Source organism: Girardinichthys multiradiatus, chromosome Y (assembly GCF_021462225.1).
Source record: "Girardinichthys multiradiatus isolate DD_20200921_A chromosome Y, DD_fGirMul_XY1, whole genome shotgun sequence".
NCBI classification, from domain to species: Eukaryota; Metazoa; Chordata; class Actinopteri; order Cyprinodontiformes; family Goodeidae; genus Girardinichthys; species Girardinichthys multiradiatus.
Genome location: NC_061818.1, coordinates 25,160,462 through 25,184,035, shown reverse-complemented (window position 1 = coordinate 25,184,035; position 23,574 = coordinate 25,160,462). Strand labels below are relative to the sequence as shown.

The 23,574-nt window shown below is 38.7% G+C and overlaps 1 protein-coding gene across 2 annotated transcripts; it reads left to right on the top strand.

Annotated features, from left to right (window-relative positions):
* Positions 1-5,054: 5,054 nt before the first annotated feature.
* On the top strand, positions 5,055-22,952 carry LOC124864066 (ethanolamine-phosphate cytidylyltransferase-like). 2 transcript variants are annotated; one of them, XM_047358680.1, is made up of 13 exons: positions 5,055-5,231; positions 11,958-12,046; positions 14,293-14,454; positions 14,541-14,607; positions 14,704-14,788; positions 14,873-14,914; positions 16,565-16,694; positions 17,189-17,271; positions 17,343-17,420; positions 17,520-17,585; positions 17,663-17,728; positions 17,815-17,903; positions 21,745-22,952. In XM_047358680.1, exons 1-13 carry the CDS (start codon positions 5,098-5,100, stop codon positions 21,860-21,862), a joined length of 1,209 nt encoding a protein of 402 aa, XP_047214636.1. In that variant the 5' UTR covers positions 5,055-5,097; the 3' UTR covers positions 21,863-22,952. The 2 variants fall into 2 exon arrangements, with proteins under 2 accessions (XP_047214636.1, XP_047214637.1); XM_047358681.1 differs by having other exon boundaries at positions 5,056-5,231; positions 21,748-22,952.
* The last annotated feature ends 622 nt before the right edge of the window (positions 22,953-23,574 follow it).

Here is a 23,574-nt window from a genome sequence, read left to right as displayed (position 1 = left end):
CATTTGTGTGCCAGTTGAACTTAGTAGCTCTCAAGACGTCTGGATTTTTTTAAAAAGTGGAATTTGTAAACGGTTGACTGTGCAGGTTTTTTTTCTCTTGCTCTGTGGAGTGGGTTTGTGCTTCAAAGGGAATATAAGTGGAATAATACAAAGTTAGTATTCTGTTTTGTTATTTTTCTGTATGGGTTGTAATAAAATATTGCAGTACTTTGTATGAAAACAGATGATAGTTAATTGTAACTATTTATAAATTAAATTATTGTAATTTTTGCAATCTGTAGATAAGTACTATGTATTCATAAACAGTAACAACTGTGGATTTAAATGTGATTCTCTGAGGTGTCTAAGTTATTGATGTATATATTGTATGTTTGTTGATACAGCTTACTTTATTTTCTATAAGACCAATAAAATGTTTTGGAAAAGGACTTCATCCGTCGTTGCTGTCATTTGAATTTCTTGAAATTAGGTTTTGCAATATTCTGTGGCGTCATTGACCCAGTTTGATGCTCATAAAAATAAACTGGCTGGGAAGGCTTTTTGCTGTCCAGGGTGGGTTTCAGAAGACAGCGATCATTTAGATGGCACATTTCTTTTTTTTTTCTTTTTTTTTTTTCTGCAATCCAAAAAAAGCTGTTGGGCGACCCACTTTGGCTAACCTCAGCGGGCGTATTTTTGGCCCGACACGAGTAAAACATTAGAGTCATGAAGGATGTCTAGGTGTGCTTGTCCTAGATTAGGAGGAGTTGTGAGTTAGTCATCTCAGCTCTCTGTGGAGCTCCTGAACCAACCTCCCCCCTCCTCATCAAACATCAAGCTCCTCAGCAGTGTTTCAACCAAAACACATCTCATGGGAAAAGTTGCTCAGACAAAGAGACAGATGGCTTCAGACAGGCTACATCGTACTGCTTCATCCTTGAGGGCAACTCCAAACCCCAGCTACGCCAGGCGTAATTTTAGAGCAATATTGTTCTTGAGGCGACTGTGGCTCAGTAGGAAGAGTAGTCGTCTTGCAATCAGAAGGTTGTGGGTTTGATTCCAGCTTCCTCCTGCCATATGTCAATGTGCCCCTGGGCAAGGCACTTAACCTCAAGTTGCCTACCGATCTGCGTATCGGTGTATGAATGTGTGAGTGTTAGTGAGTGCGATTGAGTGAATGTGGCGCTAGTGTAAAGCGCTTTGAGCGGTCTGTATGACTGGAAAAGCGCTATATAAGTTCAGTCCATTTACCATTTACCATTCACTTCTCCTAAATGCTTCTACACATCTGTGTGACCTGTGTCTTAAAACGGGCTCTGCTTCTCCCCTTGGACGGCTGCCCCAGACGAGCACACGGCCTCTGAAGAGTTGATTAACTTGACAGGTTGGGTTAAGGTGAGCCGTTGGGCTATGTAGGACAGCATTCTTCATCTTCACCCACTTCTGCAGCAGGTGCCTGCCCCAGTTCTCAGACCACAACCTGCCGTACAATTAATGTTGCCATCTCCATCAGCAGGAGTAAACACTTACTACACATGCCCTGCTGAACTTCGGCATGCTGCTGATTGCAGAATATGCCTATGATTGTTAGTGAAAGTAATAAAAGGTTTATTTAACTTCTGATTTAAGGTTTCTGTCAACTCCCGCAGTTATAGTTTACTTAAATCTGGCTTTAAATCATTAAGGGATATTCCTATAAATATGATTTGTTGAAAGAGTTTGTGCTCCACAATCTGTGTCCCTGTACTAATAAAAGGATGCAAAACAAAAAGACAAGACAAAAGAGATCAGGATATTCAGTTTCACTGATTGGTAGGAAGAGGCTTCGGGTTTGCGTAGGTTTAGGTTTCCCTCTGCTGGAAAAAAAACAAAACAACTAAGCTTCAAAAGTAAGAACATTTGTCTTTGGAAAGCTTGTTTATTTCCCTTTAAATGGTGCCAGATTTGTTTGGAAAATGCTTTTGTGGTTCGAGCCAAAATTGCCAAATCCTCTCGGCCATTGCCAAACAGCTTTTGGAGGAGGCTGTGTGATGCTGTGGGGTGGCATCTGCCTCACAGGTCAGATAGCACCCATTATTACATTGCTCTGCAGGGCAAAACTGTTTTACTTTTTAATGCATTAATACAATTCCGGCAGAAATTGAAAACACATCAATAATTTTTAAAATGTGGTATATACCACCCACTATGCCCTGTTCAGCAGTTAAGAACTATACTATACATTTTGTATCTTCATATGCAAATTAGTGCAAGTCTACAACTCTCTTAAATCCAAGTCTCTGTTTTCCACTTACAGTTACTTCAACATTCAGTAGCTAGACTGCATACCCTGTTTGGTTTTATAAAAGTCAAGCTCTTATGCCTTTACTTCAGTTTCTGAAGCCAAAAATAAGTACACAAACTCTATTTGTAAAATATCAGTAGGGCTCCTACGCCTTCCAGACTCCTAAGATTGTCTTAATAAAACCTTTTGTTGTTCTCAGATCTGTCTAAACTATGAGGGGACTTTGAATTTGCAGCGATTTGAATTCCTGCAGAATTCAAAATGGCACACTCCCTTGGTTGCTATAAAAAATAATAATAAATAAAGCTTATTTTTTAATGTGCTTAAGGCTGATTTTTTTCATTATTTTGATGCTGCATTATTTTAATACTTTTAGTGTTTATAAAATCTATATCTCTACCCTAATTTGCATTTAATTATGAATTCTGATGCTTGTCAGACTCCAGTACAGTTGGTTGTCACAGAAATGGATATTAAAATTTTACCCACTTTTCTCATTTCCTAAATCTCAGTAGGAACTGTGACAATGTATTTGTAGATATTTTTTTTTTTTTTGGAGTCTGGGAGTTTTTGTCTTGTGTTTTTTTTTTTGTTGTTGCCTGCTGCTTACACTTACTCACCACTAGATGCCGCCAGGATCCTCCGGTGTGGAGAGTAGCAGGTGTTCCTCATCTTCATCCATCTGGAGGAGTACAAGAAGGTGGAGCTGTCAGCACTCCAGTGCCTGAGTGTTAGCCTTTGTGGTAACGTCATCTGGCCAAGCTCGAAGTTCTGTGTTCATGCCAAAGTTCATAGTTGTTTACCTCTTTGTGTGCTCCTTTCTAGGTGACTTCCAAATCCAAGCCTCAAAGCTCCTGCAACCTTCGGCCTTGGCTCAAAGTCTCAGATTTGAATCCTGCCTCAATCAGAGCTTCAAATCCTTCAAGAAACTTACCTGCCTCAAGTACTACCTGACAGCTCAAGCCTACCTCCTTCAATAAGCAAACCCTGCTCACCCTCCAACTATTACCTTCACATGCAGCTTCTGAAAACCTCACCAGGTAACACACATAAAAATCAAACTGTCAAGACCTCAGCTGAACTTTCCCTTGAACTCACCACCTCCTTGGACTGACTCGCAGACTCAGCAACTGCATTACCGTTCTACTAGGCTCCACATCATTCTCCCTCATCTAAACTCATCTTCATCTCCAGTAAGCAAGAACTTAGTCATTTTCAATTGCTTCCCAACCGCACTTCAAAGTTATTTACCCCTTTCATTTCTCTCGTACAGTTTGGAGTCTCAAGCCCCGGTTCCATTAACTATTAAAAAAAATTTACTTTTCTCCTGCCTCTCTGCATGTGGGTCAAAACTATTAAATGGACTATGACACTTTCCTTCTGCAAATGTAGATCAGCTCAATGACATGGCCAACAAACAGCTGGGTCTCAATTTAACTGAAAGTATAATGAAATTAAAAGAGTAGCCTACATCCCTCAAACAAATTCAATATGTCAAAAAGGTCAGGCAAGGTACAACAGAAGACAGATTGGTTTTGTATCCATTTTGAATCAATTTTTCCAAAAAGAATGAAAAACATGCAATTTTTAATTTTTAATTTTTTCCTACAAGATGTTTGGAAAAAATGTGTCAATAAGAAAAGTAATCAGCCAGAATAGAGTTTCATCAGAGTTAAACAATATTTAACTGCCCAGACAGGTCTTATTGGTATTATAAGATAGCTAATATTGGCTGTTTTCATCCCAATACTAACAAATACACATAAAATAACATGTTTTCGTTTTTACATGAGGAAAGATCACTTTAATGCCTGGTCTTTTGCAAGAGCCAATAATCCAAAAGCAACATACAGGCAGATTGTGGTTTGCAAAGTTGCTCATGAACAAAGACTTGTGTTTTTTTTGTTTTTTGTTTTTGTTTTTTAAGACATGTCCTGATGAAACTAAAAAGGAATTTTCTCGGTATGAGCCTCATTACATTGGAAGGTAAAAATGGGAAGTTTCCGAGCCAGACACCCCCTTCCCAACTGTTGGCGTGCAGCCCTGGCAGCATCATTTATGTGTATGTATCTGGTGCACTTCACTAAACACCCAAAACATTTGACTGGAGTCTTACAATTTAAAAAGTCAGTCTGTCAGTCATTTTCTACCGCTTATTCCATAGTGGGTCGCGGGGGAGCTGGTGTCTATCTCCAGCAGTCTATGGGCAAGAGGCAGGGTACACCCTGGACAGGTCGCCAGTCCATCGCAGAATTTAAAAGGTAAATATACCAAATACTGAGGAAATGCATGCAAACTCGTGTATTACAGAGTTTAAAAAATACCTAAAAGTAATTTCCCCTCAATATTCTGGCATTTAACAGAGCTGAAGCTTAATAGATATGGTCACCTGACGGAGGAAAACGTCTTACGCAACAACTTTGCTCTTTAAGTTCCATCAAGTAAAAACAGGGAGGCACGTCTCATATTTTTCAAAATAAAATCCTCGATCAACATTGTGAAGGGTGTCGTTTTTAGCCCCTTGTGCGCTTCCTCTATGTGTCCTCTGCGTTGCTCCATCAGCTTGACGCACCGTGCGTCTTTGCGTGGCCGGTGGAAGAGGCGTTGGCGCATCGCCCCACTGCCGCTTCTCCTGCTTCTGATGCTGCTGCTGCTGCTTGCTCTTAAAACCGGCCGTCCTGTACAGAGAGGGGGGCTCACACCTGCCAGGCTGTTGTAAAATAAACAGACCCTCGGCAGTAAGGTTTTACAGAGGACCCCCCCCCAACCCCCCCCCCCCCCCCCCCCCAAAAAAAGGGGAAAAAAAACAACAAAAAAAACAGAGCAGCCTCAGAATGATCAAGAACGGTCACCACCAGCGCCACCAAGTGAGCGCAGCTGCGGGGAAAGACGCAGTGACGACCCACGCCCCTGCAGCGCGCAGTCCGGAGAAGAGGAGGCGAAGGATCAGTGTGTGGTGCGACGGCTGGTGAGTTGCTGATTGGATTGGTGTGATGAACATCCCACAGAGATGTCCCCCAGCCCTTCGTGTTTGAATGAAGTTGTCTCATCAGGACAGGCCTGCTCCATGCAGGCTGCAGGAGGTTGCTTGACACCTTATCAGTTCAGCTCAGGCAAAACTTTGAATGCAACATTCAGCAGCAGATAGCCTATTATGAGTGGGATAATCGCCTTATGCAGAACCAGTGTGTTATAATGCAAATCAATTGACATTTCACCCGTTTTTTACTTTGCCTTACAATTATTCGTCTGGCGTTTCGTTTTTAGTAAACATGCTTTTATATAATAACATATCGGTAGTATCAATTTATTGTTCATAACTGAGTGTTGTGTTGAATTGATAAAGTATTATGCCATAATAGCACCATCAACTGGACCTGCTTTACTTCTGTAGAATTTTTTTAAAAAGCTTCACATGAAACCTCTTGTAAATATACAAACTCCCCTTTTTAGGTGTTTATTATTTGCCTGTTACATAGGTTTTAAAAGTGAAAACCATCAGAGTTTCTGCATTTCATCTGCTAAGACCTTTCTAGACTGATACAACACACAAATCAGCATTCAAGAATAAAACAGAAATCACATCTGAATGATGATTCATGCTATAGCTTTTGACATAATGCATATAGGAAGCAGAATGTAGTTATTTATTTAGTTCTCTGTTAACACAGTACTTATAAAATGGAGATAAGTCTAAAATTTCTTTGTAATTTCCCAGCTTGCATCAAATGCTTACTTCCCTTTTTACGTCTCTATCAAGAAAGACAAAAGACATATTATTTAGATTTAGTTTGGATAACCTGTATGTATGAATGTGGCTTAAAAATTCTCAGTTAGTCCAGCTGGGGAAAAAGGTGCAGTTATAGTCTACTCAAAAAAGCAGAACCAGACACAAATACAAAGGAAAATGGTCATTTGACCAAATTAAACAGATGTTCTTGCAAACAGCTGTAGAAATAAGCATCTGATATTCAAAAACTCACACTAGTCATCAGTTACATCTGGTCATTTTTTGATTGGACAGGAGGTAATTAGGACGATGATTGTTCTATTTCCCTTGACTTTTTATGGACATGCTGCCCAGTGTCTGTATCTACATCTGTACAAGCAATTGTTTAATCAGATTTCTTAAATTACTCTCTCTTTTGAAATCTGCGTTTTTTAACGTACATCACAGACAACCTGTAAATAGTAATGAGATTGCAACATTAACTTTGACATGGCTTATCTTAAAATAGATAGTGTTGAGGGAAATGGGCGTAACTGCAAACACACATCCACCACACTAAATATCTTCTTCCAGCATAACAAAACAGGATAACAAACAATCACAGAAGTGTTCTTTAATATCATAACTCTGTCATATTATTGCATATCTGCTTTGCGTTTTAAAGGCATACCATGATCTTTTAAGTGCAAAACTCTCCAACGCTGTCTTTCTATACACCAGATAATGTTATATATTTATATAGCATATATTTTGTGATCTCCAGCTGGGCCAGACTATGAAAGATTTTGTTGGCCACAGTTATGTGAAAGTATTAACAGCATGTGAATGTCCAGCCATCATGCCGTACAAGAAAGGGAATTGGTCTGTGTCCCAGGGGTGTTTGGTGTGAAATTTGGCCCAGAACACAAATTAAACATCTTGTGAAGATGTTGGCTGAAGCTGGTAAATGAGATTTATTCAGAGTGAAACAAGTCCTCTACCATCATAGACTGAAAGGCCACTGAACAGGAAGAAGCCATTAATACAAAGCAACACAAAAAGCCAGATTACAGTTTGCAAATGCACACAAGAATTTGAATTTATGGACACATGTCCTGTTGTGTGATGAAACTAAAATCAACCTGCTTGGTCATAATGAGCGTCATTACATTTGGAGGGAAAAGTGAGAAACACCCAAGCCTGAGATCACTATTCCAACTTTAAAGTGCAATTGTGGCAGCGTCATATTGTGGGATTTTTTGCTGTACTGGTGCAGTTTTCAAATGAGATGTCGTCATGAGGAAAGAACATTTTGTGGAAATATTGAAGCAACATCTCAAGACACCAGCCAGAAAGTTGAGGCTTGGGTACAAATGGGTCCTCCAAATGGACAATGATGGGTCATTGTCCATCGTACTGCCAAATTAGTTACAAAATGGTTTAAGGACAAAAAAATTTATGCAACACAACCCTGATCTCATAGGGGGTTCCATTTGAAGTCGGAACTTCCAATCTCTGAGTTAAAGGTCAACTGGAATATGCCCTCGAAAGTCGGAATTACAAGTTGGAAAGTTGGGCCAACATGATCATACCAGACTTCCGCATTCAAGATGGTTGCTGCTTTCATCAATAGTAGTAAAACGTTCATACTTATTGTTTTTGCAGTTCCTTATTTATGTAACATGTAGTCTGTAATATGCATACTACTTTTCAGTGTTTATAAGATGAGATGTTTCAACGTTGTTTATATGCCCGAAATAAAGCTTAGAACAATGTTTATTGTCATTTTTATTTTTGTAAGACTGCTGTTACAGTTGCTAGCAGTACAAACAAAAGCAAGAGCAAGAGCGAAACTGGAATGCTACAACTTGGAGATGACGTAAACTCCAACTTCCCAGTTCCGACTTCTGAGGTTAATGGAACGCAGCATGCGTCCCACGGAAAATTTTGATATTAAAAATTTGTGGCCTACAAACCTGATATAATAACGCCAATTCTATCAGGAGGAATATGCCAAATACTAAGGACATAAATGTAAACATTTAAAAAGATTTCTGCTTATTTAACCATTTAGCAAATAGAAAAAAAATTGTAATCCTAACTGACCTAAAACAGGAAAATTCTGGTCTCATTTAATGCAGACAGTGAGGGACAAAATGGCTAAGTGAATGCAGAAACTTGGTTCCAACTATAGGGTGTTGCTTCCTTTAGGCCACGCCCTGTCTCGTTACACAAATCTACATCACCTGATTTCCTTAAATCCAAAAAGCATTCCAGTTTATACAGCTTGGAAAATGTATTAAAATAATGATATGGTCAAAACCATGGCTTAATAACTGAACATACACTCACCCATTTTTCTTAACGGAAAGATTGTGGTGTGTTTTGGCTGGTTTAACCTCACATACGCCACAACAGACTGCTGCATTAAATCAACTCAGCAGTTTAGTATAAATATTGGAGTCTATTTGTAGCTCATGTTTTAACTGGTCAGAAAACACCCATTATCACATTGCTGTACAGGTCAAGACTATTTTTAATGAACAGGTTTATTACATTTTGATCTGACCTGGTTTAATTTGTACTCCACATTTTTGTTTTTGTGCAAATTGATACTCCCGTTTGATTCAAGTCACTTGCTTTCTTTTACGCTTGCTTTAATATTAAGCTGCTAGACTAGTTATCCTGTTTGTTCCGGTATCAACCCAGTTCTTCTGCCTTTACAATGGCTTCTGAGGAAACAAAAGCTATTTAAATAAAGCAAACCAGATAAATACTGTATTCCAGCATAAACTATTTATAGGTGTTAAAAGAAAAAAAATCACCTGATTTTCTAATCTGCAAATTAACTAATAACTTAAATGACCCAATCCATGATGGACACTCCCTGCAGCGACTGAACAGATGTTTTGGAGTGTACGTATGAAGACCAGGATTATGGTGGCTTTCTCTCGCAGAATTCCTGCCGTTTCTGTGGCTGTGTATCTATGCTTTGACGGCATGCAGCGGAATATTTGGGATGCCGGAATATTAACCGGTGGGGTGAGCATGCAAAGAAAGCCAATGTCAACAGAGCTCATGTCATTTTCCCCTCCAACCCCTCTGGCGAACACCTGCGAAGGACTTCAAGCACATTTTCCCCTTTCTGGATCACTCTTACTGGTATCCCTCATCTCTTTGTCTGTGGTTTGAATGGAAATTTCCAAGGAAGTAGTAGTTTTGATTCTGTTTCTATTAGTCAGGAGAGTGGTGGGGTTAAAGGTCTGTTGTCAGAGAGGCATCATCAACCAAAGTCCAAATTTATAATCCGCTGTGGTGCTCTACACACACAAGACTGTAAAGACTCAGCCAATGAGATGCGTTTTGCTTATTGATTCATAGCTTATTATCTTTGATCATCAGAGACATTAGAGCTAATCGAATAAAATTCTGCCGTCTGCTGTTTCCTACACATGCCCAAACAGTCCCTCACCATGTGCACACATATCTGCAAAGCCATTGCCCTCGAGAAGCTTAGGCGCCACTTGGGTGTCTGTTAACAGGCTTCTCTAATTAAAATTTCATCATTCCCACAGTGATACGCTCATGATGCTTCCCTGCTAAAAAATACAGGAGGAATAAGGCCACTTGAAATCCCACAAACAGAAAGATCTTATGCAACTCAGGGTCTTTCATTCAGTCACCTCCGAACACTGCTCATTACATTCCTCTTGGCTTGCTCAGTCACCTTAGAGCTCCTGAATGTCGTTTCAATGGTTTGACAACACATGGCGCATTACTCATCATGGTTACTCTGGGTAACAAGTCGATTTTCTCCAAAAGTTACGATTTATAACTGCATTCCAAGTGTAGTTATTGCTATTTTAAAGCTCTGGTGCAAAGTTGAGTCTGTTTGCAGCAGGACTGCAGCACTAGGCTCTCTAACTGTCTGTGCCATGTTTGTAATCTAATAATAATAGTGTTGTTTTCTTACTGATTTTTATGAGTGTGCTATTTATAGCATACTGAAATAAATATAGAGGAATGGGATATGTGCAATTATCTAGCTGTTTTTTCCCACTACACGGATCCGAATCTAAAGAGAAGAGACAAAGTAAATATCAGTGTCATGTTGGCAGCAAGCATTATAGAGCTTCAGATGGGAGGCTAACACCCATCTGTTCTGTTTCTTTGTGAGATTACTGTGCTACACCCTGTGTCTCTTATCTGTGCTAATCTAATCAACTACAGACATTATTAAAGCTGAGGGTAGACAAGCAGGATGGAAGAAAAACTCTTCATCATTCACTTGCATGTTTAGACACATCAATTTTGCAGTTTTCCTACTCTGGCAAAGTGTGGACATAATATTGATGGGTTAATAACAAAACACTGTAGAGACAGATGCATCTCAATAAATTATAATATCAGTAAAAAACTAATTTATTTTAGTAGTTTGAGTCAAACCCCAAAGGTCACATATGATATATAATCATGACTACACAGTGACATATTTTAAGCATGTATTTCTGTTCATTTGTATGGTTATGGGTTTCAGCTACTGAAGCTTAAATTCAATTCCCATAAAGCAAAATTGTTAAATAAGAGCAATACAAATGATATTTTTAAACACATAAATGTAATGTTAGGATGATGTTATGGTCTACACAGTCCTGAGGAAGACTATGTATTTTCTTTTCTGTCAGAGCTGTTCTTCCACTCAACTTTCCAGTAAAATGCTTGGATGCAGCATTGGATGCAGCATCTTCTTTCCACTCAACCTCTCAGAGGTTGAGTGGAAAGAAGATGTGTGGTGGAAAGGGCTCAAGCAGCACGGATGGCCTTGGCTTTGAGAGGATTGTGAAGAAAGGCCCATTCAAGTTTTAAAGGAGATTCACAAGGTGTGGACTGCAGCTGGAGTCAGTGCTTCAAGAGCAGCCATACGGATATATCCAGGACATGGGCTGCAACTATCCAGTTCCTTGTTTTAAGCCACTCCCAAATCAGAGACAATGTAATACCACAGTTAAAGTTACCTTGGCTTAGTTAGCAACTTAGTAGAGCCACAAGCTGATTACACCAATGTTATCCTGCACTGATGCTGTCTGTATACATGGTAAAAATGGTAAATGGCCTGTACTTGTATAGAGCTTTATCGAGTCCGAGAACCCCAAAGAGCTTTACACTACAATCAGTCATTCACCCTTTCATACACTGACAGTGGTAGGATATATTGTAGCCACAGCTGCCTTGGGGCTGACAGAAGTGAGGCTCTCATACAATTGATGCCACCTGACCCTCTAACCATCATCAGCAAGCAAAGCAGGTGAAGTGTCATGCCCAAGGACACAACGACTGAGACAGACAGAGTGGGGTTTTGAACCGGCAACTCACCGGTTAGAAGACGAACCCCTACCATCATCACTACTGTCGCCCCAATATTATGCAAAATTATTCCTAACCAGCTGTTGGGTGTAAATACTGTACAGTAAATTGACATTCTTTTCAGTAGGCTGACTTTGACATTAAAATATTTTAACATTCTTTTTTTTGAGAAATAAATAATTTGGGTTTTCCTTCTCTGCAAGCCATAATGATCACAATTAACAGAAATAAATAGCTTGAATATACCACTTTGTACTAAATATATATATATATATATATATATACACTGTATATATATATGTATGTATATCACTATCTAAATCAAATTACTGAAATAAACCAAGCTTTTGAGATATAACTGCAAACATATTTATAAACTGTGTTTTGGTCTGATGCATATATTTAAGTCCAGTCAAAGGTAAAAAAAAGTTTTACTTAAGGAGTAGAAAAGAGCAAATAAGTTGTATGCATGCTAGCTGCTGTGACTTAATTTATTTTCACAAATAATACAAATTCAGTAGAAACTCCGTTTTTTCTGTGATTCTGTGAACAATTTTAATTACAATCCTACTATATGACTCACTAAAATAAGTCCTTTATTCTTGTTTTTTTGCACCATAGCTACGACATGATGCATTATGGCCACTCGAACCAGCTGCGACAGGCCAAAGCTATGGGAGATTACCTCATCGTTGGAGTGCACACAAACAGTAAGGCTTAAACGGATACTTAAATTTGAATGAAGCTACATTGATATACTGCTTAAGCACAAGGCCCCTACTTTTGTGTGTTCTGAGTTGTGGCAATTGGCCATGCATGTTGGTCCAAAATATAACAACCAGTTCCTCTCACAAAAAAAAATTATGTCATCAAATGACACAAAATTAGTGATGAACTCAGGGTACAATTTGGTGTTGTTTTTTCTGAAACCTCAGATTTACGACAAAGAAAGCAATTAAAGGAATAGTTCAGGATAATTCAGTATTTGATCAGTTTACTGGATGTCGAACTCAATATCCAAGAAATAAGCAGAATAGTTTCCCAAAGTTTTCAATAATTCCCATCATGGTATTTGCAAAATTTGCCTCCCTTTGACAGTTTTTTAACCTTTGTTTTAAGCTTTCATCCTCTGGGTCATGGCCTTTACTAGAACAAGGAGGATAAAGTAAGTCAATTTTCTTGATGAGCTGTAAAGGTCCTTTCATCCGCCTGTTTAAACACAGGAAGAGATGTATGACCCAAGTTGACCCAAGTTGCCGTTTAACTAGAAAAGTAGAAACTCAATGCAGAGCACAACTTGGGTCCATTTTAATCAACTATTGCAGGTTTGGACAGCTCTAAGCTTTAAGAGCCGATGTCCTGCATGTTTTAAATGTTCCATTGTTTCAGCAGATCTGAATCAAATGATAGGTTAATTAGCAATTCAGCTTTGTTGGAGTAGAGACACATCTAAAACATGCAGGACGCCAGCTCTTTATGACTAGTCCTGGACATCCTGGTAGTATTTCCTTCAAATGATTAACTTAATCTTATCAATAAAAAAAACAGTGACCACATAATTAGTTTGTGATATACTGTTTGATTGAGAAAGTTTTCTCTGGCCGGAAGAAGGCTATTACACTTTCCCTTGCTTACAAGAAAGACCAATTTAGCTCTTTGGAAATATTTTTGGTGGTGAAAAATCCAGGACGATGTGGTGTAAAAACTTATGAAGGTCAACTTATCAATCATATTAAGGTAATGGTATTTTAAAGTGCATTTAGCAAGTAATTGGTGTGAGTTGAGTTGCAGATTACAGGCCGGCTACCTTAGTGGGTGGTAGTCATTTTTCCTCTTTTTTGCCTTTTAGCAATTTCTTTTTACCTTAATATTTCTGGTACAAAATTCTGTTACCGACAATCCATGAGTTGATACCCACCTTGGGGATGTTTTGTACTTTGACAACAACTGATATTATATAATCTACTACTATAATGATCTACAATAATAGTTTATCTGGTTTTATGAATCCAGTAAATAATGACTATCAGTGAGGGTTATTTTAGTTTGATCAAAGCTTATCTCATGCTTACATATTTATAAGAGTCAAGAGGCCAAAAAAAAAAAAAAAAACAGAAGTGCAATCTATTTTATCAACCCATCACATGGGTTAGTGAAATGGGAGTGGGTGGAAATCAAACTGCAATGTGAGGGGACCATGTGGTTACAAATTACTGAAGGAGCCAACTGACCAAGAGCTTACCCATGTAGGTCAACTAGTGAAATAACCAGCGACCTTCAGCTTGACGAGTAACGCTTAGACACTCGTGCGTCTAATATTCTGCACAATGTGCATTTAAAACTGTTAGATTTAGCAATATTCTAAGTATAATTATCAATATGCTATATTTTTTAAGCAGGAGTAGGAATGACTCATGCGTTTCATTGTTCAATAAAGCTATCAGATCATGTTGCACAATTTGTTTTAAACCTTTGTGAAAATACCATATACTATGAATTCTTTCATATTGTTTACATATACTGTAAAACACCCTTAAGCAGGTACTAAGCATACTTTTCATTGAGCCCACAGTTCTGTTTTAAAGATACACTCGGTAAATGCCGCCGGGTCCGGGACCCGAACCCGGGACAGCTGCATTGAGGGCTGCAGCCCCTGCATATGGCTGCGTGCTTAACCCCTACACCATCAGCACCTCGCCAAGATATTTTTTCGATTGGTCTGTTGTTATTTTCTAATCATAAATGAGTTGTGTTTTTATTAGCTGTAAGCAGAAAATCTAAATAAAAAGACACAAATGAAGGCTTGAAAACATCAGTCTCTGTGCAATTAATTTATATGTGTTTCACTTAGTGAACTGAGTTAGCAACTTGAAACTGAGATTTCTGTTTCTATGTTCATTTAGCCAAGTTCTATTTGCTGGTTTTCTGTTTTATTTTCTCACTTTATCGTTTGAAGGTGAGATTTCAAAGCACAAGGGTCCGCCGGTCTTCACTCAGGACGAAAGGTACAAGATGGTGCGGGCCATAAAGTGGGTGGACGAAGTGGTGGAAGGAGCCCCTTACGTCACAACCCTCGGGACTCTCGACAAGTACAACAGCGACTTCTGTGTGCACGGAGGTACTAAACACCCTGTTCAAACACACAAAGGCAATCAAAGCTATGAGTAACAGTGTTATAATCCTGACTGTGTCATGTTGTTTCAGATGACATAACTCTAACTGTGGATGGGAAAGATACCTATGAAGAGGTGAAGAAGTCAGGACGCTATAGGTGAGCTTTTTCCTATCAAACACGCAAAAGATGTAGAGTCAGGGTTGGCTTTTATGTGTGTTTTATTAACTTACATGACATGTTGCGTTGCTGCAGAGAGTGTAAGAGGACGCAGGGAGTTTCCACTACAGACCTTGTTGGCAGGATGCTTCTGATGACCAAAGCACATCACAGCAACATTGTGGGTTTTACCAAATTCTAGTTTAAGGTCCTAACCTGAGCGATTTAGCCAAATATTCAGTTTTGTTTTTTTTTGTCTTTTCAGGACAGCTCAGACTATCAGCAGCACACAGATAACTTTGGAAAGGTAATGATGTTCCTTGCACATTTTCTTCTTTTTTGTCATTTAGGTAGAAAGTAGTAGCTGTTTGGGCCAGTTGTCAGCTGATATTAAACAAAGGGCTTTGTTTTAGACCTACTTAGTAATCATTTAGTAGGCCCTGCCAGCAAACAGTGAAAAGCACTTCTGTTGCTGGATGACAGAGCAACTAAAAACCAACAAGCTTTTAGTCACAAACAGTTAAGGATCTCTTGACTGGACGACTAATGCTGTTTATTTGGCAAGTGTTGAATAAATTTATTCTAGAAATGTTGCCCAGTTTTGAATTCGTTTGTTACCTTCAGACGTTTTACTGGTTACTTTACTGCTCTACCCACTAGGTGGCAGTGATGTTGCACAAAGATTATGACAGCTCTGGAAAAGCAGATGCATTAAATTGTGCTAAACTTTTTAGTTTGTTTTAGACCAGTTAGACTTCCAATATGTATTTATATTTGCTGAATGCCAGAGTAAAGGGAGATAAACTTGATAGGGAATTTTTAGAACTCAAAATTCAAAGCTGCATCAATATTTGAACATAATGTTCACAGGTGTGCTGCCACTCACATACTTCATAGTTGGGATGTTGTTCTCAGGCTTGCAAACGTCCTCCTTTTTCCTCCAAATGCAACAATGATCATAATTCCCCAACATTTCAATTTTAGTTTCATCAGACCTCAGAACATGTTTCCAAAGGCTAGGATCTTTGTCCCTGTGTGCATTCCTGGCTTTTTATGTTGCTTTTGCAGTAATGGCTTCTTTCTTGCTGTGTGGATTTCTGCTCATCTTGGTACAGGACGCATTTCACTGTGGATGATAAAACTCTTACCAGCTACAGCCAGCATCTAGACAAGATCTTTGCTTTTGTGCTGGGGTTGATGCACACATTGGCATCAAAACAGGTTCACCTCTCGGACACAGAACCAGTCTCCTTTCCAAAGGACAGAATGGATATTAATATTTATACATCATCTGAGCTTTTTCCAAATGGTTAAAAATCAAAGTTATATTCTGACTTTGAAGCAAATAAGGAAATGTTCACTCTGTCTTTATTCTGGCATTTATCAAAGGAAAATAATTTTAGTAATTCTAAATGACCTAAAACAGGATAACGTTTAGTCATACTTAATATCAGACAGTGACAAAAAAAACATATGTGCCTTTTTTCAGTGTATGAAAATACACAGTCATATTCAATGAATTGGAATATTATTAAAACTGACTGACTGACTGACATTTATTCATTTCAGTAACTCAGGTCACTAAGTGAAATACATTATATAGATTAATTACACACAGACTTCAAGCCTTTATTTCTGTGAGTTACGATGATTATCCGCCTACAGCTAAGAAAACTAAGGCATTTAAGATAAGAATATTACATCAGACCAATAAAAATAAGGTTTATTGGTTTGATGTAATATTGGACTTAAGGAAAAGTATGTTTAATGCCTGCTTTAAGGTTGTTGTTTTCCGAAGGTACTTTTAATCTCACCGATGAACCTCATCAGAACGGCTTTTCAAATTTTTTGAATATCACTGTATTTCGGACGTTTACCTGTTTTAATTCTGCTCCCTAATTCAAGTACTCATTTTGTATGTTTTAATTTCTTTATTGTTTGGTCACATGGTCTTAAGGGCCACAGCCCATGGACGGGAGTGTCTCAGTTGCTGCAGACATCTCAGAAGATAATTCAGTTCGCTACAGGCCAGGAGCCTCAACCCGGAGACACAATTATCTACGTCGCAGGAGCCTTCGACCTCTTTCGTATCTTTTCATAAACTGCACTTGATACTGTTTATATATCTTTTCATGCTCACTCTTTCCAGTCTCTAAAATACATGTAATTTCTAAATGTTGTATTAAATTACACAGCAAAAACCAAGAAGACATCTGAAACAGGAAAAAACTTCTTATGGTGTTAAAACATACTTAATAAAATAATGAAACCAGAGATAAACACAATTCAATTTGATAAAATTCCATGAAAGAGCAACAGGAAAAATTTAAAAAAGAATAGTGAAGATAAATGATCATGTCAGAAAATGCAATCAGCAATGAAAGAGAAAATACAAAAAAGTTATTTTGCTTTCTTGGTTAACTTTGATTTATGCTTTGCTTCTGCTTTACATTTTTGTAGTTATTATTATTATTATTAACTTTGTTGTAATAATATTTAACAATATGTGAGTACAGTCCTAGATGATGACATTAGCTTCTTTTATGAAAACCAGCAATATCCTTGACGGTACTCCTGTCAGACATTGGCCATGTTGACTTCCTGGAAGCGGTCCATAAGCTTGCTGAAAAGCCGTACATCATAGTGGGGCTGCACTTTGATCAGGTGAACATCTATGTGAGTGATACTATATTTAAAGATAAATGGCATGTCTGACACATTTTCTTGTGTTGCAGGAGGTGAATCGTTACAAGGGGAAAAATTATCCCATCATGAATGTCCATGAGAGAACCCTCAGCGTGCTGGCATGCAGAGTAGGTTATTTTCCTTTGTCAATCAGCAATTTACTCTGCATCAAATGCATATTCTGTTTCTGTATTAGTTTATTTGTTGATTTGTATGTGGTTTTACAGTATGTATCAGAAGTGGTGATTGGCGCTCCCTTTGCTGTCACAAAAGATCTGCTGGATCATTTCAAGGCAAGTACAAAAAATTGCAAAGATTTCTTGCTGTTAGGTAATGTATTCTGGAAATCCTTGTGCCTTTGTGTCTCCAGGTTGATCTTGTTTGCCATGGTAAGACGGAAATCTACCCTGACAAGGATGGATCTGACCCTCATGCTGTACGGTTTCAGGCACATGCCACACTTCATTAGTCTGCAGCAATGATTTGTGATAGTTCTTCTCATCATTTTTGCTTTCTTGACAGGAGCCAAGAAAAAGAGGCATACTACGAACTGTGGACAGTGGGAATAGCCTTACTACAGATGCTATTGTGCAAAGGATAATCAAAAATAGGTTACAATATTTTTATTTTTATTACATAAAAAGTATCTATTATCCAAGCTATATTTTGTAAATGCCACTTTTAATTAAATGCAAATTCTTGTTACTTTGTTAGAGGCTTTGTTTATAAGAAATAGGAAATGATTGTTTACAATGTAAATATGTTTACATTTAGAACATTTGGGCAAATCTTAAATGTGATACCATGCACTCTCTTAAAACAGCTGAAAAGAAGAAAAAAAAAGCATGAATTGGTCTCATAGAGTTATTCTGCAAGACTCAGACCAGGTTTATCTATAACAGGTTAGGGTGTCAGGATTGGACATAATACACAAAATATATATGCATCCTCTTTGCTGTTCAATTGTCTCATGTTCTGTCATTTTCGGATTCCAAATCTCATTTTATTTTACATTATTACGCTGAATATCTATATAAACACGCCTTGCACAGAATGTGGTGATTTGTTTAGTTTTTATATTATATTAGTAGTTTCCTAATCGTAGTTTGCTGACTGAAGAGCACTTGAAAGTTAAATGATCATCTTTAACAATAATGTATTTTTGGTACTGTTTTTTTTTTTTTGGATTATTTTTGGATTTTGGCACATTAGGAGTGCAGCTGGAAGGATTTTTGCTGATACATTTTTACTTTTGTACATTTTGTTATGATGCATAACCATAGCAAAAAGGAGTTTTTCACAACATCACCAGCTGATTAACATCTCAAAAGCTCAAATAATACTTCAACTACAATCCCAAATCCCTGATGAGTTGAAAAGGAGGTGCCGTGGTTGCAGGGCAGGAGCAAAGAGAAGAGAGAGAAGGAGGAAGTTCAAACCATCTCTTCCATCGATTATGATGGGCAACGTGAGATTGTTGGGAAACAAGTTGGATGAACTCCAAGCCCTACAAAGGACAGAGCCAGAGTACTGGGAATGCAGTATTATGTGTTTCACTGAGACATGGCTGCAGGATCATATCCCCGACTCCAGCGTCTCTCTGCCAGGCATTCTGACCATACGAGCAGACAGAGATTTAAAGAGGAGCGGCAAACGCAAAGGAGGTGGACTAGCAGTACTTGTAAACAACAGATGGTGCAATCATGACATGTTACTGTGAAGTGTCGTCTCAGTGGTCCAGATATTAAACATTTAGCAGTAATTTTTGTCCATATTATTCACCCAGAGAGTTCACCACTGTTCACCATGTTTCACGCTCTGCTTCACTTCCAACATTTGAACAGTTTGTCAACTGCTCTACCAGAGAAAACATAACGTTGGATTTTGTTAATGCAAATTTTGAGGACTCTCTAAAGCAAGACATCCTCCAGGCAAATCATATCACAATTTTGTTTTTCTCTGCTTGAAATATAATCCCCTCGTTCAGAGGCAATCTGTAATAAAGAGAACTGTGAGAAGGAGGTCACAGGAACCCGAAGAAGCCCTGCGAGGTTGTTTTGAGGCTACAGACTGGGACGACTGTGCTAGCCACTGAAGAGGACCTCAATGCCATGACTAAATGTGTAACCGTCTATATAAACACGATCCCCACCAGAATGATGAGATGCTTCCCCAATAACAAACTCTGGATCACCAGTGACCTGAAGGACCTGCTTAACAAGAAAAAAAAGCCTTCAGAGAGAGAGACAGGGAATTATTGAAGAGTATACAGAAGCAACTTGGAGTCAAGATAAAAGACAGCAAGGAGGTCTACAGGAAGAAGCTGTGAAGCAAGATCCAGCAAAACAATATCAGAGATGTGTGGTCAGGGATGAAGAAAATCCCAAGCAGAAGGACAATCGGATCAATGTATGTATGGACAGAGCCTATGAATTAAATACATTCTTCAATAGGTTCAGTTCAGAGACAAGCTCAGCATCCTCCTCTCCTGCTCACAGCCAAACAGACATTCTACCTTCCTTTGAACCACAGCTTTCCTGTCACACCTGAAATGTTTTCTTCCACCTCAGCCATGGACCCTTGTGCTTCTACATGTTTGTCTTCAACCAATTCAGAAGATGCTGTTGCTCCCTTTGCCAACAATAAATAAACAAACAATAAAACAATACAATCAGGACCCCCTTCAGTTTGCTTATTGCTGTGGAGTTGGAGTTGAAGATGCCATCATACACCTGCTTCAACAACACCACTGTCATCTAGACAAAGCCAGCAGCACTGTGAGGATCATGTTATTTGATTTATCCAGTGCATTTAACACAATTTAACCTGATCTGTTATGTCAGAAGCCTTAGAACACTCAGGTGGAGGCCTCAACAATCTCCTGGATCAAAGACTACCTGACAAACAGACCACAGTTTGTCAGACTGAAGGGTTGTGTGTCTAAACAGGTAGTCAGCAGCACAGGAGCACCACAGGGGACTGTACTCTCACCATTCATTTTCACTCTGTACACCTCAGACTTCCAGTACAAGAAAGACTCCAGTCATCTACAGAAATACTCAGATGATTCTGCAGTCGTGGGGTGGATCAGAGATGGACAAGAAGCTACAGGGAGCTGGTGGACCGCTTTGTAGCATGGTGTGGAAACAATCCACTCATCTTGAATGTAAATAATGATAATTGTATATTTTAAGAGAAACAGGAATAGGTCAAACACTATTTCCACTATGGGAGAAGAAGTGGAGGTGGTGGAGGAGTTTAAATACGTTGGTGTTCACCTGGACAACAGACTGGATTGGAGATGCAACTGTGAAGCCATCTACAAGAAGGAACAGAGGAGACTGTACTTCTTGAGGAAGCTTAGGTCATTTAGTGTTTGCAGCGATATGCTCCATCTCTTCTATAAGTCTGTTGTGGAGACTGTGATCTCTTCTGCCATCATCTGCTGGGGTAGCAGCATCAGAGCCAGGGACATAAAAAAGCTCTGGAACCTCGGGAGAACATTGTTCAAAGAAGGATTTTTCATACAATGGAAAAAAATTATGGAGAACCCTGAGCCTCCTCTTAAAGAGAGGCTTCTTCAGATTTGCTGTAAGACAGACCACTACAGGAGATCCTTCCTTCCCACACCATCAGCATCTACAACAGCTCTTTGAAGAAACCTGTATAATATGAGCTACAACAACATTTCATTTCCGTTTGGGATTAATAAAGTATTTTGAATTTAACTGAATTGAGTTGCCACAGATCCTCAATTGAATTGAGGTCTGGACTTTGACTGGGCCACTTTCACCAGTATTATGCTTTGATCTAAACCAAGTGTGGTCAACTCCTGTCTTCAAGTGTTGGTGTCCTGCATGTGTTAGATGTTTCCCCGGTTCAACAAGTTTGAATCAAATAAAAAGGCTCACTATCCCGCCTGAGTAGAACTTGATGACATACTGAGGAAATAATTAAGCCATTGTTTCAGCTGGTTTGGGGAACGGCTCATGTAGAACATTAAGGACCTTGATTTTTAGGAACTGGAGTTTACCAGGCTTGATTTAAGCCAATTTATTTTAGGCCAGGCTGTATGTTTAGGGCTGCATGTTCTGCTTGATGATGACCTCCACCCCTGTCCCAAGTCTGGTGCAGCCTCTAATGGGCTTTCTTCCATTATTACTCTGTATTTAGCTCCATCCATCTTTCCATCAACTCTGGTCAGCCTCCATGTCCCTCTTGAAAGCATCCCCACAGCATAATGCTGCCAACACAATTGTTCACAAGGTGTATGTTCACGGTGTTGTGCAGTGTTCATTCACTGCATAGAGTACTTTGAATTGAATAGCGGTATAAAAGATGAATGAATTGAATTGAGTTGAACTGAATATTGCATCACTGATCAAAAATCCATGAAAGGAGCATACAGATTTATTCTTTTTTCATTATTATTTGTGTTTCCCTTTGTTTAAGTAGGTTGCTATTTGAGGCAAGGAACAAGAAGAAAGAAGCTAAAGAGATCGCTGTGATCCAGGCCATGACGCGACAAGAGGAGGAAAAGACTAAAGGAAGAGCACAAGCTCTGCTGTAGACACGCACCACCACCTGTGGCTTTGACTTAACAGTGACAAGCTACATTAATATAAACTGCTGTAAAGCAAAATTAACTCTCCATACGTGTTATAGCAACCCTCGATAATATAAGCAGTCTTTACATTTGAAGGATATCAAACCTGCGGTGGGATCATTAGGTGTTTGTGTGTAGTACGATAAATTATAAGCCAGAACAATGAATATGTACTGTACCTGTATCTCCAAAAGTCGAATATATGCCTTTGGATATTTTAAACTTTTGTAATTATTTTGCCTTTTAACAATGAAAAATAATGTTGAAGTTGTTTTTGGATTTTGGCACATTTGGAGTGCAGGTTGGAGATGTGGATGAAACATTTATTTATCTAACAAGTGACTGGAATTGTCACCACTTGGCTGTTGCTGCTTTTTGCACAGCAATACTCCTAACCATAACTAATCAAAATGTGTATATATTGTAATAAAGTGTGTAGGGATTCTAATTTATAGCAGAAATCATGGGACACCCACCCCTGTGTTCCTGTTGAGTTAAACTGCTTAAACAGTTGGAACCTCACGTTATCCACTCTGCACTGACGGCTCAGAAATCTTCGGACCTGTTCTGTTTTAATAACTGAGTTTTGTTGTTCTTTAATCACAAACTCAACACACTATTGAGACCTGAAAGTCTTGCCTTTTGAGGGGAATTTTTTTAAACCTAAACCACTGCAATTTCTGAAAAGATAGAACTGTCTGCTTTAACTTTGGTTTTCATTGCCTTAGTGGAGATCAATGATAAAGTGTTGACTTGAACACAACAAGATTTTATACTTCTCCTAAATCCCGAGAAGTCTAACATCTGAGGATATCAAATGAGATCAAATAATATATTTTTTGTAGAAGTATAGTTTTACTCCACTCCATTAGCTGCTGTAAAGATCGTAGCGTAATGTTTTAAAGCATACTGTGTCTTCTTGTCAAGCTAAAATTTTAGTGTTGCCTATGATCTGTGTTATTGACCACTTCCAAAGGACATACTGTATAATATAGAAATGGACTGGATTTAGAGTGTATTATTGCTAATAAAAAATACATTCTGTAAGACTGTTTTACATTTTGCTTCCTTTCTCATCAGTATTCAAATTCAATTCAATTGCAAAATACTTTATTAATCACAAAGGGAAATTAAATGTTGTTGTAGCTCATATATGAAGGTTTCCTCAAAGAGCCGTTGTAGATTGCTGATGGCTGTGGGCAGGAAATGATCTCCTGTAGCGCTCCGTCTTACAGCAGATCTGAGAAGCCTCTGACTGAAGACACTCTGTTGTTGTAGGACAGTCTCATGAAGAAGATGCTCAGGGTTCTTCATAATGTTCTTCATTTTATGAAGAATCCGTCTTTCCACAATGATCTCCAGAGGTTCCAGAGGAGTCCCCAGAACAGAGCCAGCCTTCTTTATCAGCTTGTTGAGCTTTTTTAAGTCCCTGGCTCTGATGCTGCTTCCCCAGCAGATGATGGTAGAAGAGATCACACTATCCACAACAGACTTATAGAAGATATGCAGCATCTTGCTGCAAACACCAAAGGACCTAAGCTTCCTCAAGAAGTACAGTCTGCTCTGTCCCTTCTTGTAGATGGCTTCACAGTTGCATCTCCACTCTAGTCGGTTGTCCAGGTGAACACCGAGGTATTTATACTCCTCCACTTCTCTCCCATGATAGAATAGTTTTT